The 17,943-nt window shown below is 42.9% G+C and overlaps 1 protein-coding gene across 3 annotated transcripts in view; it reads left to right on the forward strand.

The window, feature by feature from the left end:
- ILVBL (ilvB acetolactate synthase like) overlaps positions 1 to 17,943 on the forward strand; it is a 655,021-nt gene that overhangs the window by 358,428 nt on the left and 278,650 nt on the right. For all 3 annotated transcript variants that reach the window (XM_069604705.1, XM_069604708.1, XM_069604707.1), the window contains 2 exons: positions 1,508 to 1,619; positions 1,900 to 1,999. In XM_069604705.1, the coding sequence (XP_069460806.1) occupies positions 1,508 to 1,619; positions 1,900 to 1,999 (212 nt within the window). The remainder of the gene's footprint in view (positions 1 to 1,507; positions 1,620 to 1,899; positions 2,000 to 17,943) is intronic.

Genomic DNA, 17,943 nt, shown 5'->3' on the forward strand with positions numbered 1-17,943 from the left:
GCAGTCTAATGCAAGCGTCAGCATTCCTCTCCAATCCACACCATACTTCACGCTCACTCTCTAAGACAATCCCTGTCTGATTTCCCCTTCGCCAAAACTCTTTGTGTGGATGTCTGTTCTAATCAATCAGTTTAGGCCATAAACCATACTTCCCATTTGCATGTGCATCTCTCCCCTCTCCAGCTCTGTCTTTGTCAAGTCTCTCCAAGTCCCTCCTCTCCCGCTACTCTGCAAACAGCCAGCCAGTCATTCGAACTGCCTCAAGCCTTTGCCAAGCTCTCGATCTCCCAAAGCCATCAGATTCTGCTGCACCAAGAGACCTCTCCCTCATCGAACTCCATAAATATCTAGCACCATCTGCAACAACAACTAACACTAGCAACTCCCCTCTTCCCTGGTTATACTATGCAATGACGTACTCATTCCCCATGGTTACTTTAAGCATTCCTTCGTTTCTCTGTGTGTCAGCATTCTATATGAACGTGTCTGAAAGTCTGTGTACTTTCACTCCGTGTTCTTGTCGTGTTCTGTGTCAATGTGACATTGGACATCATATCTCTATCATGCCATGATGTCCAATCTGCCTGCGGTGCCTGCCTCCTATTTCTCCATTCATACCCATTCACTCCACTGTTGGCTTCACGAAATCCTCTTTCCTCCAGAGAACAGGCCATCTCTCCTCGCAAAAGCACACTCTCCCATTCTCCATGCTGCCTCCCTCCTTTTCTGTCTCCGCGAAGCACACAAGCCCATGCTGATAAGGCTTCCTTCGCCTTCCACTCGGACAAGTTCGTTTTATCTGTCTGCCTGCCAAACAACTATGTACGAATACTTGTACTCAGTGTAATTCAAAACAATCTTCGCACACCGTGGCACTTCTCTGTCTCATTCAGTGGAATGGCTTAATAATGCCAGTTAAATGCTTTCTAGCATTTACGCTTTCTCTCGAATGGCAAGCGTTACCTATATGCTCAAAGCATATTCTAAGTGCACACTCTACGTGCATGGTGTCTCTACAATGCATACATGTGTACATGTTACTACAAAACATACCAATGAGTCATTTTAAATGGCTCTACATGTCATTTCAGGCCTCATTCATTCTCCATAGTGCCTCGCACGTTTCTCTCTCAGCCTAAGCGCCACATTCTAATGCATTATACATAATTCTAAAAGCATCTCTTTCAACGTATATGGCAATAACATAACTAAGCAAATCCTTCATATAACAGGGCCTATTTCTCTCTTCAAATGTACTAGTCAGTACAAATCAGAACTAAACCGAATATATGATGGATAACTAAACATGATGCAATAAATCCTAAAGGGGTAATACTAAATAATGTTTCTATAACCAAGAGTAATGATGGGTAATGGTGTGTAATGAGTCTGTACTGATAACAAACCAGGCCTCTATATTATCATGTTCTACAACCTCTCTTCTGGCAGTGGTCACTTTAGTCAAACACTTGTCTTCATAACATGCCCGGTTTTCGTCTTCTTCCAGGTCCAGTGTTTGTGGAATTTCCCATCGACATTCTCTACCCATATCATGTGGTGCAGAAGGAGCTGGCCCCTAAAGGCCCACCCAAGGGCATTGTGGGACACATCATTAACTGGTGAGTTTCAGCACAATTCCCTTATTAAGCATACTATCCTTTTGCTATCCCTCAAGGTTTTGCTGCAGTGACAAAATGAGATGTTTTGTATCTGAAGAGGTATTTTCTATCAAGTAGAGCTTAAGAGTGATGGAACATATTGTTTACTACTGTGATGTGCCGAAGGTGAACCATTGTGAATATGGTGACTGCAGTATAGGCAGACTGTATGAGTGCTCATGAATGCCAGAGATTGAAAAAGAGTTTAGAAGTATCTTTATGTGGATTTGTTTTCCATTAGGTATTTGCAGAACCATCTCAACAATCTTTTTGCTGGAGCCTGGGAACAGCGGGACATTAGCCCTCTTCCTGTACACATTCCACAGGCGAGCCCGGAGCAGGTGAGAACCACACATCTTCCCTACTTTGTGCTGATGTGCTGCTCGTGATGAAGGACAGGATGGTCTGAGGACTGCCATAGCTCTTTTGATAGCTTCAAATTTAAAGCACTGTTCTGCTCCCTTGCATACGTTGGATAACGTACTACCAGTGTGTTAATTCAATTTGGTTGTTTTGAGTACATTTATTTTTAGGGAGTCGAAAAGTAGTTTTTATTTATTTTTATTTATTTTTAGTTTTAAAACCTACTTGATTTTGTTGTACTCCAGACTTGGCTTATCACTAGTAATTCCCATCATATGCATTCTTATCTTAAAATCCATGTTCAGATTAGATAACACAATATTAGAACTCCTTTGTCATACATATGCTTCGGTTGTTCGTGAATCAAGAGGCTAACACCTTTGTTGCCATTATTCGCTATCTTATTTGTTGGCAAAGTTGCCCGATTTTACAGAGTGATATAGTTGGTAGAAAACTGCATCAGTTTTTGAGAACATCTTTTGACAGACCTAGTAAAATTGAAGGGTTGCTTGGCCCGCTTCATGTGTACGTTACAGGACATGTGTGCTTTTCTTTCCTGAAGGCCACCAGTTTCTGGATGTTGCCTAAATGGAGCAGGAGTGGGAGAACTTGCTCAACACCAAATCCGCCCAATTCCCTGCAAAGAATGCACACTAATTCATGAAGTACATCCAAAATGGTTTTCTTTGTGTTGGGATACACAGGCTAATTAAATAGAAATAGCATTTTGTATGCAAGAACTCCTGGCACACTCTGCCTTTCTACACACCAACCCAAAGCTTTACTTCCCGAACTGTTGCCTTTCAATAGTTAGTAGAAGACATTATTTATGAAATTGTGCATCACTGTAGCTGTTCTCAATAGTTAGGTTGTTTCAGATTGAGAAGCTTAAGGGGATCGAACATTTTAATGGTTTGTCAGGTAGTTTTACTCTGCCCATTTTGGCAAGGCAACGAAGGTGTCACCACTGGGGGAGGACTGTGGTCCACGTAAGTCATCCGCTCCACAATGAGACCACTGGAGAGGGTACATGGAGGACCCCCCAAAGAACCTCCAGAGATACCCAGGTTTGGGATGAATGGTTAAGGGACACTTTCATTTTTAGGCATTGCTTCAAGGGCCCATATATATCACTCTACCTGGCTTACAGGGGTTTTCCTTTAAGTTCATGAATTTGTAAATGGTGAAACGGACAAAGAAATGAAAGCAACCATTCAGAAGACGTGAACCATTTTAAAGAAGCAGTGAATACTTTTGATTGTCGCTCGATAGGGGATGGCAATAGATTTGTAAGAATGTGTTTTTTATAATGAAGTTGCGCATAGGAATTAACTACAATATATAAAGGCACATACACAATAAAATAATTTCAGTATATGGATAAAAACATATACTGAAAATATGGTCGCAGAGGACTGTAGAATGTTCATACAGTCGACAGATGTCCAATTGCAATTTTCTTAAGGCATACATGCCATAGAACCTCAATTACACTGCGGGTGACAATGTTAAATGTATCGACCCTTGGAATATAATTGACTTGTGTTATCCTTTGAAATAAAAGATATATGTATAAGTAAAGGATCTGCACACTGAAAGCAGTTAAGATGTGCCCGAGAACAATCAGAGGACTCCATAGAGGCAGTCCAGTCCCCAAGACCGGAACTTGCAGAGGAGTGATGACCTCTTCCAGAATGGTGGTTGCTTTTCAGTTGTGGAAGGGTTAACATGGCAGGGGAGCACTAAAGATCTGGACAAAGGGAAGAAACCTTTACAGCGGAGTCAGAAGCACCCCTTCAGAAGATCCCGATTAAGAAAGTCAGTTGGATATGTTGCATTGAAGAACCTGCATATTGAACCCTTAGAGCAGCAGTCAGGATGATTGCCTTTTCAGTTTCAGTGGCATGGTATGCAGAAGACTACCTCAAAAGAATGAACCTGGATGCCCAGCTAGAGTCCTGAGAAGCAGGTTGTGGAAGGAGGATTATGTTATGGTGACCCTAGCCCAGAGTCAGAGTGCATTTCAGATAAAGAGCAGCAGGACGCACAACTGAAGGTCTCCACACCAGAAGGATGCCAGGGTCCTGCTGTGCAGATGAACAGTCGAGATCAGCAGAGGCAAATGCTACGATAGGACAACTGAAGGATGCAGTGTTTGTTCAAAGGATCTTGCACCACCCGTGAGCTTTGAGAGTAGGAAGAGCCAAAATAATGCTGCCTTACTAACATACTTTTATCCCAATTGAACCAGACGAAAGGAGCATAGGGCAAGATTCCTTCTGGTATATAAAGCTTCAAAGCCTTACAATCGCATTAGCAATCGCCAAAAAAGATGCTGGTACAGAGCTTCCATAGTCGTCTTCTCTTGGATGCTGCAGGACAGAATCCAAATCGTTGACGTTTCATTGGTGCATCATGCTACATTACACTAGAGGCTATCCCTAATCGCCAATCATAAATACATGTAATATTTAACGTTTGGGGACCAGCCAACCAATGCTGCCAAGCACACATGCTTTTGCAGAATTTTTTTAACTCTATTTGTCATTTCAAAATATTAAACTCAACAAAATCATCAATTAAAGTCAGCGGGTTATATCTAAATAAATTAGAGGATTCTTTCCACTGAGGAAAAACATAAATAAATTCTGTTCTTCACTGTGAAGTAATATAACAGAGAATCATCAACTATAACTAACCCTGTGCAATATTACTATATATAAAAGAGAGAAACAACAACACAAAACAAACACATAGATACGCAAACGTGTATAGACAATACAACACAACTCAACTCACACACTATTATCCTATTCACGCACATCTTCACAAATCACACGTTCACCCCAGTTCATCCAACTGTAGCAATTATTGATTAGTCTCAATCATACAGTTCATTGAATGGCCCCATATTTTTTTTAAATTTATTAACTGTGCATTGGACCAGCAAATAAACCTTGCACATCTTTTTAAAATTAGAAACCACGGAAATATATATTACATAATATAGCGGTTACAAATGCCACCAACAACCAGGAAAACCTCCATAAAGTGCACACAAATCATAACTAATTAAAACCGTCCAATCCGCTTCAATCTAAAAATTCACTAAATTGAGAACACATCTCAACATACCATTAAAGGTTAGTTCAAGTTTTACTAGGGAATAGCGCATGGAAAATCTAAGGGCTGCTAATTTTCACGAAATTTGTAATCCTGCTAATAAAAAGTTGCTGCAGCTCGTCAGAAGTCATAGACCTAAAAGCGCGCAGAGGTCTCTCAAAATGTTACGCTATAAACCTCTTTACTGAACCACACTCCAGTAAATGATGAAACGTTTCAACTGTATTGGGGGGAGTTACAGTCGGCAGATCCTGTGCTGTCTTTCTATTTTGTTGAGTCACCTACAATTTCATATGTTGGAAAAAGATTTAAAGGCAGTCTAAGAAATAGAGAACACCACCTTGAAATAGGAAATATTGAGTACATTCGGTATTCCATTTAGCGGTTCTCCCAGCTAGTTATGTAAGAGAATAATGTATATTGTTTACTTTCAGAAATGGTTAAAATCCAATCATTTCTCCATAATTTGACCTTTATTTCATTGGGATTCCGTTTGAGTGTTTTCCCCTATCGCTACCACAGAATATAGTATGGATGGACAGTAATCGTACCATTTAAAAAGTTAACTCTTGTATCCCTCATCAAATTACTATACATCTCCCACAAAGAGCCTTTAGAAGCCAAAAAGATCTTTCTAAGCATAGATAATATGTTACACTTAACTGTCACTTCTAAAGATGGGAGACTCAAATTGTAGTGGATTATTTGTTTGTTTGTTTGTTTGTTTATTTATTTGTAATGCGCACCTAACCCTAGGGTAGCAGGGCGCAAGAGCAACAAGAGGATTGTAGAGCTTAGGTTACATTTGGTGAAATGGATGGAGTCCAGATATGGTTACAGTACTGGACACATCCGCATCATTGAAAACAGTTACAATAAAACAAATTTACAGTAAGTATAATATACAAAATGTACAAGTTATAGCTGAGCATGTAGGGCAGTAGATGATAAAAGCAGGTATGTTAGTTGTCGTGTTCCTTGATCCAGTGGATAAGGTTGAATCTTAATTGTGTGTAAGGAAGGTCTTCCCTTAGGGGTGGCGGTAGAGAGTTCCAATGTTGTGCAGCTTTAACGGGAAAGCTACTCCCCCCGGTCGTAGTGCGTTTGAATCTCGGCACCAAAAGGAGGTTAGAATTGACCTTTCTAGAGGGGTGGCAGGAAGTTTGTCTGATAAATCTCTTTGTCAGGTAAAGAGGGGCAGAATGGTGGAGACATTTATGGATCAAAGAGACAGATTTAAGGAAGATCTTGTCTGTTGTAGAGAGCCAGTTGACAGATCTTCTAATATCTGAAATGTGGGCTTTCTTTGGGAGACTGAGGGCTGCTCTTAAGGCATTATTCTGCACGATTTGAATCTTTTTATGATATATTTGTTACTGCCTACGTATAGGGCATTACAATAGTCCAACTTGGACAGGATCAATGCTCTAGCTAAGGTAATGCAATTATTGGATGAGAGGAAAGGTTTCACTGCTCTGATGAGTTTGCAAGTATAGGATGTGGCGGAGGTCATAGCGTTCATTTGTTTTTTTAATGTAAGTGTGGAGTCTTAAGTGGAAGCCCAGGGTTTTTACCTCCTTAGCCACGGCAATGGTATTATTATCAATTTGAAATGCAGAGTAATTCTGGCCAAGTTTGTTCAGGTTAGCTGTTGTGCCCAGGATGAGGAGTTCTGTTTTATCATCATTCAGGCATAGACCATGGGAGGCCATCCATGCCTGGATGATGAGGTACACCCTGTTTACAAAGGCTAAATCCTTGTCATAATCCCCCGTCAGCGGGATGAGGATCTGGGTATCATCGGCATAGTTTGTGTAGGTGATACCCAGACTGTCAAAATTATCGAAAAGGGGCTTTGTAAAGATGTTGTATAGGGTGGGCGAGACACAAGAGCCCTGCGGCACACCACAAGTTATAGGTATTGGGTCCGCAGCTGCTAACGGGGAGAAGACTCGCATTGCTTTGTTATTGAGAAAGGACTGGATCCAATCGATTGCCTCTTGGGAGAAATGGGCTGCCGTCTCGAAGTGCTTTCAGAGGATCTCATGGTCGACCAAATCGAAAGCTGCTGACAGATCAAGGAGCAGCAGTAGTGCCGTCTTACCCTCGTCTCTCAGCTCATCAATGTGTGCCTTAAGGTCTACAAGTGCAGTCTCAGTACCATGTTGGGGTCTGAAGCCAGACTGTCGGACTCCTAGGAGGTTGTTGTATTCGAGGTAGTGTTGTAGGTATGCTATTTTATCAAGGATTTTAAGTAGGAATGGTACTGTGGTGATAGGATGGTAATTGATAGGGATGGAAGGATCTAGATTTTGTTTTTTGAGGAGTGGGAGGAAGCAGGATTGTTTCAGGTTATTAGGTATGATACCTGAGGTGAAGGATGCATTTATAAGTTTGGTAATGAAAGGGGAAAGTTTGCGAGCTGCATCTTTTATAAGTTGCGCCGGGCATAAGTCACCATGGCAGTTTGAAGGCTTAAGAGTAAGGATGACTTTTTCAACCTCTATAGTGGGTAATTTGCGAAAGTTGAAATGGGGGATGGCTACATGGGGTGGAGTGGAAATTGGTAACAGTGCTGTAGTATTAGTGTTGCTGGATTTCGAGGTGGTGAGAAGAATGTCTTTTTTATTATTGATCTTAGTTTGTAAGCTTGAACTTTTATTGGCTAGAGCGTTTTGTATGCCCGTGCACCAAATTCTGTCCTTGAGGCAGGAGTCTGGAATTTGGATAGGGGATTCTACCTCTTTCAGAATAGCAAACAGCTCTTTGGTGTTAGATTTAGCTTGGGAGATGCAGAGGTTGTAGGAGGTTTGTTTAGCAAGGAACATTTCTTTTTTATAGAGGGTAGCTTGTTTGCTCAAGTTATTCTTCTTAGTCTCGGATGGATCTAGTCTCCATATTTTTTCGCAGCAACGTTTCTCTTGTCTAATTACTTCTGGTGTGGAGTGAACCATGCAACCACGTGTTTACAAGGTTTGCTCTTTCTCATTTTTAGTGGTGCTATGACATCAAGGGATGATAACATCACTTTGTTGTACATATCTACCATAGTGAGGGGATCAGTATGGTCTGGGGTAGAGTTGAGAGTAGGTAATATCAAAGGGAGGAGGTTTTCTGGGGTAATGTTTCTTTTATTTCTACTGGGGACTGCTGGTGCTATACTGTGGATAGGCAGCGTAGCTGATGCCTCTAGTGAGAACATAATCAAATGGTGGTCGGACCAGGACTGGGGCATGATGGATGTGACCGTGATTGGGCAGTTGTGCTTGGCAATCCAGTCAAGGGTTCTGCCTTTGGTATGGGTGGGAACTGTAATCTTTTGGGTAAAACCTAATTCTTCTAGGGAGGTGCTGATTAAGGTTGCATTAGAGTCTAGGGGGTCACTGAAGCCAAGGTTGAAATCTCCTAGTATAATGCTTTGAGAGGAGTTTTTAAGGTTGTTGGACAAGATGTTGGTTAGGTCCTCTTCGAAGGATCCTAGAGGGCCTGGAGGTCAGTATATAAGGTGGATGGATATTGACTGCGTGTTGGATATAGCTAGCTTGGTGGATAGAAGTTCGCAAGAGTCAATATTGTAGGGTGGAGTGAGTCTCAGTGTAAGGTTGGTTTTAGCCATTATGGCGAGCTCTCCACCTAGCGAGGTGGTACGATCTAGTCTTAGCAAGGTGTAGTCATCTGGGATGGCTAACACAATTGCTGGACCAGCTGCAGGGTGGAGCCAGGATTCAGTGATCGCTAGAAAGTCCATATTTTCTTTTTGTATTAGATCGGCTATATCTGTTGCCTGGGCAACCATAGAGCAGGCATTTATAAGAGCGCTCTTAATCCCAGACTGTGCTGGTTGGGGCAGTGAAGGCTGTGTCTTGAGATTGCATTTCGGGGCAGAAGTGGGCTCTCGGAAGAGTCTACTGTTCAGTTGGAGGGGGTGCTGTGAATGGCTAGTTTTGCAGGGGCTAGTAGTAGCATTGCTTGATACTTTTTTAGGCAGGGGGTCGTACAGTCTTGGGAGTCTCGCGCATAGTTTGAGATTCCTCTGTAATAGGGTGCACGGTCTAGAGGTCATGTCAATCTGCTTAGGGAGATTGTGCGCAGACGCTGGTAGAGGTGTGTAGTGTAACATAGTGAAGTCTTGCAGGGTGATTATGTGGAGGAGTGTCCTTAATAGGACCATGTAAAATGGTGGGAAGTACATGTCGTGATCGTATGCGTTTGGCTAGTTGAGGGGTGGACCAGGGATAGATATGCTGTGTGGATAGCTATGAAGGCAAAGTTCATAAATGGGACCACAGCTCTATAATTTGGCATTGAGCATATGGCTCAAGCAGTAGGTGTAGCAGGGTAAAGCTACTTTCTATTTGCAAGCAAGGCAAGGTAGATCTGACGAGGCTAGCATAATGCATATGCGACAGACCTATAGGTAAACCATAAGAAGGATGCACGTATGGCATAAGTAAGCTGGTATGATGCTAGTATGCTAGGTAACACAATGGGAGGCATACAATCATAGGCAATATTACTTGGATAGTACTGGGTTAAGTATAATGTAGCATGTTGGTAGCTGTAGAACTATTGGCAAGCACAGTGTACAATGCATTAGTTCTTCACCTGGCATTGAAGGCGGTTCAGATAGCAAAGCACTAATAGGCTAAATGTGACTATCGAGTTACAGGCTAAATGCAACTTTCAAATGAAGATGCACTAATAGGCTAAATGCAACTATCAAATTACAATGTAGTCACAGGCTAAGTGCAGCTTTCAATGGCAGTGCGCTTTCAAATGGCTAAATGCAACTTTCAATGACAATGCACTTTGAAATGGCTAAATGCAACTTTCAATGGCAATGCGCTTTCAAATGACTAAATGCAACTTTCAATGGCAGTGCGCTTTCAAATGGCTAGATGCAACTTTCAATGGCAATGCACTTTCAAATGGCTAAATGCAACTTTCAATGGCAATGCGCTTTCAAATGGCTAAAAGCAACTAACAAATTACAATACAGTGACAGGCTAACTACAGATATCAGGTGGCAGTTCAGCTATCAGATAACAGTGTAGTAGCAGGCTAAATGCATGTGCATGTGCAACTGTAGAGCAATGCAATGAGTATAGCTGGCAGGAGGTGATGCAGCAGGTGGCTAGTTATAGATAACATGTGGCATAACTTGGGAGCAGTTATCAAATGTTGCTGCAAATTATTGCCATAGGAACCCCTAACGGAAGCTCGAACACTCGCCTCCAAAATAAACCTTAAAATGTAAACCACTGCAGCGAGTTAATTGGCAATATTGTCTCCGCTACATATGTCAGTCAGCTTTGTTGTGACCTCCACTCAAAGTAAAGCCTAAATAAACAAATGAGTTAACTACCTCCAAATCTGATAATCACCATTTGAATCCTGCATATGATTTTTTAAAATAAAGTTTATCATCTTTGTTTTGTTGATATTAATTATCAAATCATTGTTGTAATTCTTGCAAACTAGTAATTTGTCTTTGTAGGCCAATCAGGGTCTGATTTAAAAGGGCAAGATCGGCATAAAAAAGTCACCTTAATTTATTAGCGCATAAATGAGGAGGAAATGAACGCAATTTGACAAGTGTCTTTCCTATGTGTCAGATGAATAAGTTAAAGAGTGGGGGCTGACACGGAACCTTCTTTCAAAACTTGTTCTGTGGGTTTGGGGGCAGATACTAGTCTTTCTCTATTCAGCCTTATTTGAATTGCAGTCTCAGAAGAGGGCCGTAATAATCTCTACGAGATAGCACGGACAATTAGTGAGTTTTTGCCTTTGTCTTGTGCAATCAATATTGTCGAAGACCATAGTAAAATCAACAAATGCTAAAAAAGGCTAAAACAAATCCCTGTGGCATTATTTAAGGCTCTTTTACCAAATTCAGAATACAACTATTAAGAGGGGCCCGTCCCTTTCTTGAAGCCAGACTGTAACTTCTCGAGACATTTTCCCTGGGATATTCAGGTGGTGTGGATTCCACAGCAGTCCCAGACTATCAACCCCTGCAAAAACTCTGATAACCCCACACGTTCCTTTGTTAACTCCTGGTCAGAGCTCACATTAGAAAAATGACCCTAGATGCTCATTCCAGGTCTCAACACAAAAACAGTCGAGTGCAACAAAGCACAGTTGACAGTTTTGTGGGTTTAGCAACACTAGAGCTTCAATTTTGGAAGCCTCCAGGGAGAAAAAGCTTCCTGTAAAATGGCTGCAACTCCTTTCTTAGCGCTCATCATTAGATAATAGGATACCATCCTCATATTTTTGTGCAAGTTTCATCGTGGTTATCAGGGACATTTTAGACCATAAACTGATGTCGCACGCATGCACCTTGTTTTTATAGCCGATTCAGCTTAAAGTTTATTTGCGTACCCAAATAAACAGACTGTAAACAACACCTTTGAATATAACTAGCTTGTGTGACAGTCATGGTCATGACTCATTTGAGGGGGGACATCGACCCCTCCCAACCTGGTGCCGAATTTTTACCAGCACAAAGCCAAAACTAGCCCTGTCCCAGATGCAGGGAGTTGGGGAGTGGGGTTTAGGGGAGGCTGTGGGGGTGGGGCTTTGCAGGATGAATGGGGGGGCTCCTATCCCTGAAACAGAACCCATGTGCCATGAATGCCACTGGGTTACGTGATGCCTCCCTGTACTTTTTCTGGCCTGTGTTGTCTTTCACGTTTCAGGACTGCAGCTCCCAGAGTCCACCTGCGCACCACCAAGAAACCCTATACCGGAGCCTGGGGAACAGAACTAAAAGCAGCTGGGGAATGGACTTGATTTCCACTTACCCAGCAGAGCTGAGACATAAAGCCTCCAACCTACCAACCCCAGGGGAATGGTGGGCCAGCAGAAAACTGAGTGAGAAGCGAGTGCAGGGGAACAGGAGAGGCCCTGAAATTGTTCCAAAACCCAATTAGAAACCAAACTCACCAGCAGAGGAGAAATATCACAATAAAACCAAAAATAAGACCTACAGCAAGCCGAGAGGCCCATCTTGAGACTTGATAACTGGGCAGAGAATAACTTGAAGTGGAAACTTTGTTTTTGTTCATACAATCTATTTTAAAGTGCACTGTCACCAACCAGCACCAGTACAACCGCCTGTGTCAAGTACTGAGTCCTAGACGAAGGGGCTCCTTGGCAAGAGCCCCCACCTTTGGGGTCCATAAGAGTAGAACATGTCCCCTGTGATAACTAGATGGGATTCCCTAGGGGGAAAAATAGCGCAACACCACAAAATAAAAGCAAAATGTTTTGTGGACGAAAGTGAGCAAAAATTATGTGCTCCCTTACAATGATTTTGTAGTGAAGGTGTCGACCAGAGAGGAATGATGCAACAAGAGGCAGTCTCGGGTGCAGGTCCATAACTGATGCCCATTTGTGGACCCCCTCCCAAATACATTGTTCTGCCCGTGGTTCCGCACTGGGATTGGAAGCTGGCACAAGGAACACTGCTGCTCTATAAGGCCCAAAGCGGATGGTGGCCCGGAACTCACATTAAAACAAAATGCTTCCAAAATTGCCTACCAGGATCACTTGCAAGAAGCAACAGAATGTTGTTCTAGATGAGTGGACTCTTATGCACAGAAAAGCTTTGAGTGATCAAAGGCCTGTCATAATATGGATGAATGGTCTTTCATAAGACAAAGAGCAGGGCTCAGGCACCTGGCCGATCCCATTCATCAGATAATCCTCCCCCACCCGTTCGCACATAGGAAAGAGCCACATACACATGTAAGAGGTGAAAACAATCAATATTCAGTAATAAGGGCCCGCCTGCAGTGACAATTGGGAAATGGGAACAATTAAGTTGGGGACTAATTACATCAACCTAGTGATGCCAGCCTTTTTAAAAGGAGACCAAATTCTGAGTGCTGAGGGGTGTCCAGTCATTTGGTCGACTACAAACTGGTCGACTGCAATTTGGTCGACGTCATTTGGTCGAAAACCAAATGGTCGAATTTTTTTTTTTTATTTATATATGTGTTTTGTGGGTTTTCGTGTTAAAAAAAAAAAAAGAAAGAAAAAAAAGGGGGTTGGGGGGGGGACCCCCCCAAAAAAAAAAAAAAAATTCGACCATTTGGTTTTCGACCAAATTGATTCGACCAGTTGTCCAGTCGACCAATTGATTTCGACCAAATGACTGGCAACCGTGCTGAGGTGTAGAGCTGGCATTCCAGAGAGGTGTGATTTGGATAGATGAGCGCTGGCGAGGGACAAAAACCAGGCTTCGGGTGACCTTGAAGAATTGGCCAATTAGCTGAAGAAAGGTGTAATGAGGTGGCTAAGTTAATTGCATCAGAGTTCGACAGGCATGGGTTCTGGAAGAAGTGAGCCCGAGAAACGTTCTAGCAACATATGGTCGGATAATGGCAGGAGCAAGTTACATGAGACCTGTAAGACCCACCAACTGAGGCCATTAACCAGTGGGACAAAGCCAGTAGCCTGCCCTTGTCCAGGGGAATGGGAACCCCTCTCAGCCTGAGGTGGCAGGCCTACTAGGGAGCAATCCAGAGGAAGTACTTCCCCTGAGGAGGTGGCAGCTGAGATGCCCAAGTTCCTACCGCTGCCCTTCCCTGTGCCAATATGTTCTTGTGCAGTACAAGCTTGTCTCACGTCATAAATTGCAAAGAAAAATGTTCTTCGGTCTTTCAACCTCTGTGCAACTACCCAGAGTAAATCTGTGCATGCCGTGCAACTACCCAGAGTAAATCTCTGCATGCCGTCTCTCAACCTTCACTCAATCGAAACCTCACCAATACAATGCAGGGCCCCTGACAGGAGCGTACAGTGCATCTGCCCCACACATCCCCCCCCTGACCCCACATTTGGAGGTCACCTCAACTGCTTGCCATCTCCCTACCCCAGCCAAGACTCCACTGTAGATCCCGGCAATAAGGATCAGACGGCTTCAACACTGGGATTGGCCCCCTCAAACTTCTGTCACCTGAGCTTAGCCCAGCCACCTGACCATCAGCCAGACAGTGCTTTCTGACCCCTACATGAAAGTTTCTTCCTTTTTTTTTTTTGGAACCTTTATTTACAAGTTAACCATAAGTATAAACAGTATACAATAAGCATATGGATCGAAGGAAAACACACAATTTAAGAAACATTCAATAACCCAACTACCCCCCCCACTCCGGCCCGCCCCAAAAAAAACACTTTAGCAAATTAGTATAGCGAGAGAAACTTTCCCCAGATTTTGTCAAACAAACCAATCTTCCCCTCCCTCCTGTACAGCACCCTTTCCATGTCTGCCAAATTGTGCATTTCATTCATCCATGATCCAATGTCCAAAGTCAAAGTGGTTTTCCAGTTGCACAAAATTATTTTATTGCCCATCATGGTCCCCCTGAACAACCATTTCTTTTGACATTGTGTAAGGTCGTCCAATAATTCATCACTTCCCAAAATCACCATATTAAAATTCAAGGCAGGCAACCCCTCAATCACTCCATCACACACTCGACCAACCTCACTCCAAAACAACCTCACCAACCCACAATCCCACAGCATGTGCTCCAACGTACCGAATTCATGTACAGACCTCCAACAATCCGAACTTCCCAACATCCCCCTTCTCCACATTTTTTCCGGTGACCAATAAATCCGATTGAGAATCTTAATCTGCCTTGACCTCTCTGTGAGACCCAAAGAGCACAGTCTAACATTCATACACATTTGTTGCCACAAGTCCTCAGAGATTTCCAAACCTATCCTCCTACTCCACTCCCCTCGAAGTATATCATTACCTCTGTAATTTGATACAATCGCCTTGTAAACTCTGCTGGCCAATCCCCCTTCCTCTCCCCTCGCTTTCCTAGTGAACAGATCCAAATTAATCCTCTTCAATAAGTTGACTTGCCCAATTGCGTCTGTAATCCGAAATCCTGAAGTTCTCAATTTTAAATCGATGTTGCAACTCACTCGCTGTCAACCAGACATCATCCTTAAACAAATCAGAGATAAAGTGTACACCTCCCAGAAACCAATCCGCCCAGAACACAACACCACCATTTATCTTAATTGAAGGGTTCATCCAAAAAAAATCGAGGCTCCAGGATTCTTTAGAACGTTAACCCCCAAAAAAACCACACAAATCTCTACATGAAAGTTGTGCATGCACCTGGAGACCCCTCTGCTAGCCCCACCTTCAACCCATTGCATAATTACATGAGCCCCCATGCCATCAAAACTCGCCCAAACACATCCAGGGCTGCAGTCAGGAGTCCACTTCATGGCCCCCTGTTCACCCCAGCCTCGTATGGCAGGCCACTCGGCTCACGCCTCCAAATCAATCCATTCCACACCATAATAAACATGACTGTGATGCCCGACCTCCCCAGAACGAACCACCCGACATAGTACGACAGGATGAGACTGCATCCAAGAACCTGGCAGCAAGGCCCAATCCTATCTGAACTGGGGCTGCCATACTTCCCTCCACAACCTCCCTTTAGGCACTTTAATGAGGGTGCGCAACGGGAAACGTGTCCCGCTGGCAGGACAATGTGTGCTGAGCAATTCCTGCTCAGCACGCTCATTATTCTGGCAGCAGGACACCTTACCCTTTCCGAACGGGAGAGGTGTCCCGCTGCCAGGACGGTGTCCCAAGGAGCTCCAGGCAGCAGAGGGGCTCTCACGTTGCTCTGTCAACAGAGCATTTCAAAGTGAACCATTAGGCACTGATTGGAAGGGGGTTTGGGGGCGCACTATGAGCAGGGAATTTTGTCCCTTTAGAAATGGTAATGGGAGGGAGTGATCAGAAGTGAGAAGGGTGCATAATGTTGCATGCCATCATGCTGTTATTTTAAAAAAAAAAACTAATGACTATAGAGTTGCTCCATATATAATAGAGTAATTAGGTATTTTGCACCACTTGGTTATTTGCCTCTTGGCTTACTTATGGCAACTTATTCTAAAGTCCTTTCCATTGTGCCTCCAAGTATCAAAGACTGATGATGCTCCTTGCGATGTCCTTTTCTGTGAAGTAATTTCTTTTGGTGCAATCCATATGCAAATTAGGAGGTTTGTATGTATTTTGCCCCAGAGCGCCTGGACAGAGCTCTCTGATAAAGGAGTTTCCTGCATCTGTAATGATTCTAGAGTTTTATTTGTGTTCGTGTTAAACGTGCCATCTGCCACTAATGTTACGAAAAAAGTAGGTTGGGGCAGGGATGGGCAGTTTGGAAGCGCAAATGAGCCAAACATATTTTTCCAATCATTGAAAACATTTGCAAATAATAATTTCTCAGTGCAAAATTCCCAACATTCTTGTATTAAACCTAACCTGTTCTTGACTGGCTGGTTGTTTTCCCCAATTGTGCTCCTGCACAATTGGAAAGGAGAGAGCCATAAGGGTGGACTGTGCTCAAAAAGGCGCTGGAAAAAACCCACAACCATCTCCAAGTTAACTAATGAAACGTGCATCGAGATAATTTCTGCCCATTCACTAAGGTCACAAATACCATCATAGGCATTCTGTGGATAAAGGCGATGATGGCCTCTAAAACCTAAGGTCACATTGCCCATCAACATCAGAGCATGCCTGTCATTCCTCCGTCACGTTAATGTGTTATTATTATGGATGCTTAAAGCCTTGTTATAGTTGCCTCAGTACCATCTTTTGAACCAATGCCAATCATAATGTCTGTTTAGGCTTAATTCCAAAGGTTCTGATGGCAGTGGTCCCTCCAGGGCCAATGAAGCCCTGTTAGCATCATGTTAGCATCATTTGTGTATAAAGCAAATTAAGATCTTATACTGGCAAACATAAAGGACATTGATGATGGGGTTAAAGGAAAGGAAAGGAAAGGAAAGGAAAGGAAAGGAAAGGCAAGGCAAAGGCAATGTGTGAACTTCTCATAGAAATAAACTCTGGCAATCGGTGTGTAAATAATTATTACAAACCAGGGAGCAACAATGTTACTCTTGTTATTTATAAACTTCAACCCCTCTCAAAGGGAATAACACACACTTAATCATAAATGATATGGTTTATATATATATTAATACATACAAAATGTTTAGATATATTAATGCATACAAAAAGTGTCTTAACATAGAAATATATCAACACCACATAAACATCCTCTAAATATCAATGTTTCTCACCCGTATTGTAGAGTTTCCTGTGTTATGTTAAGTTAATTTATAGTGCACAATGCTACCATTTGCATGGTCTCCAGGCGCTCATGTGGCTCTGTAAGAAAGTGGGTGAGGGTAGGTTAGTGAGGGAACAGGGATAGGATAGAGGTTGTGCTCGTCTGCTGATTGCAGAACCAGGAAAAACTGACGTGTCTTCTTTCTGAGTGTGCTTGGATTGTATGCACTGGGCTGTTGTATCCGCGGGGGTAATGTCCAGTGGCTGAGTTGTTTGTTGTTTGCGGTTGTATGTTCTTGTGGCAGATGTTTGGCTTGTGTGTTTTATGTGTGGTATTGATAGCCCTTTGGGTGTGTGTTGTACATGGGGAGGTATGTAGGAAAGGAGCAGGCGGTAGTTAGTGGTTTATTTTCGGTTCCTGGGTCTGTACTGTCCCATGATTGCCTTGGGTCTGGGCTGTGAGCTGTGGCCATTGCATGTTTTTAGGTTTGTCTCTGTGAATTGAATAGCCAGGTTTTGAGTAGTTTTCTGAAGTGAGTTCTTCTAAGCGAGTTCCATAGTTTGGCTATCAAACTTGAGAATACAAAAACTCTGAGCTTCCTTTTCTCGTAGGGTTTCTTTTTGATTTGGACACAAAATGTCCAAATCAAATGATTTGCTCGATTTTAGGTTTCT

The sequence above is a fragment of the Ambystoma mexicanum genome, chromosome 1p, assembly GCF_040938575.1.
Source record: "Ambystoma mexicanum isolate Mex_15411 chromosome 1p, UKY_AmexF1_1, whole genome shotgun sequence".
In the NCBI taxonomy this organism is placed as follows: domain Eukaryota; kingdom Metazoa; phylum Chordata; class Amphibia; order Caudata; family Ambystomatidae; genus Ambystoma; species Ambystoma mexicanum.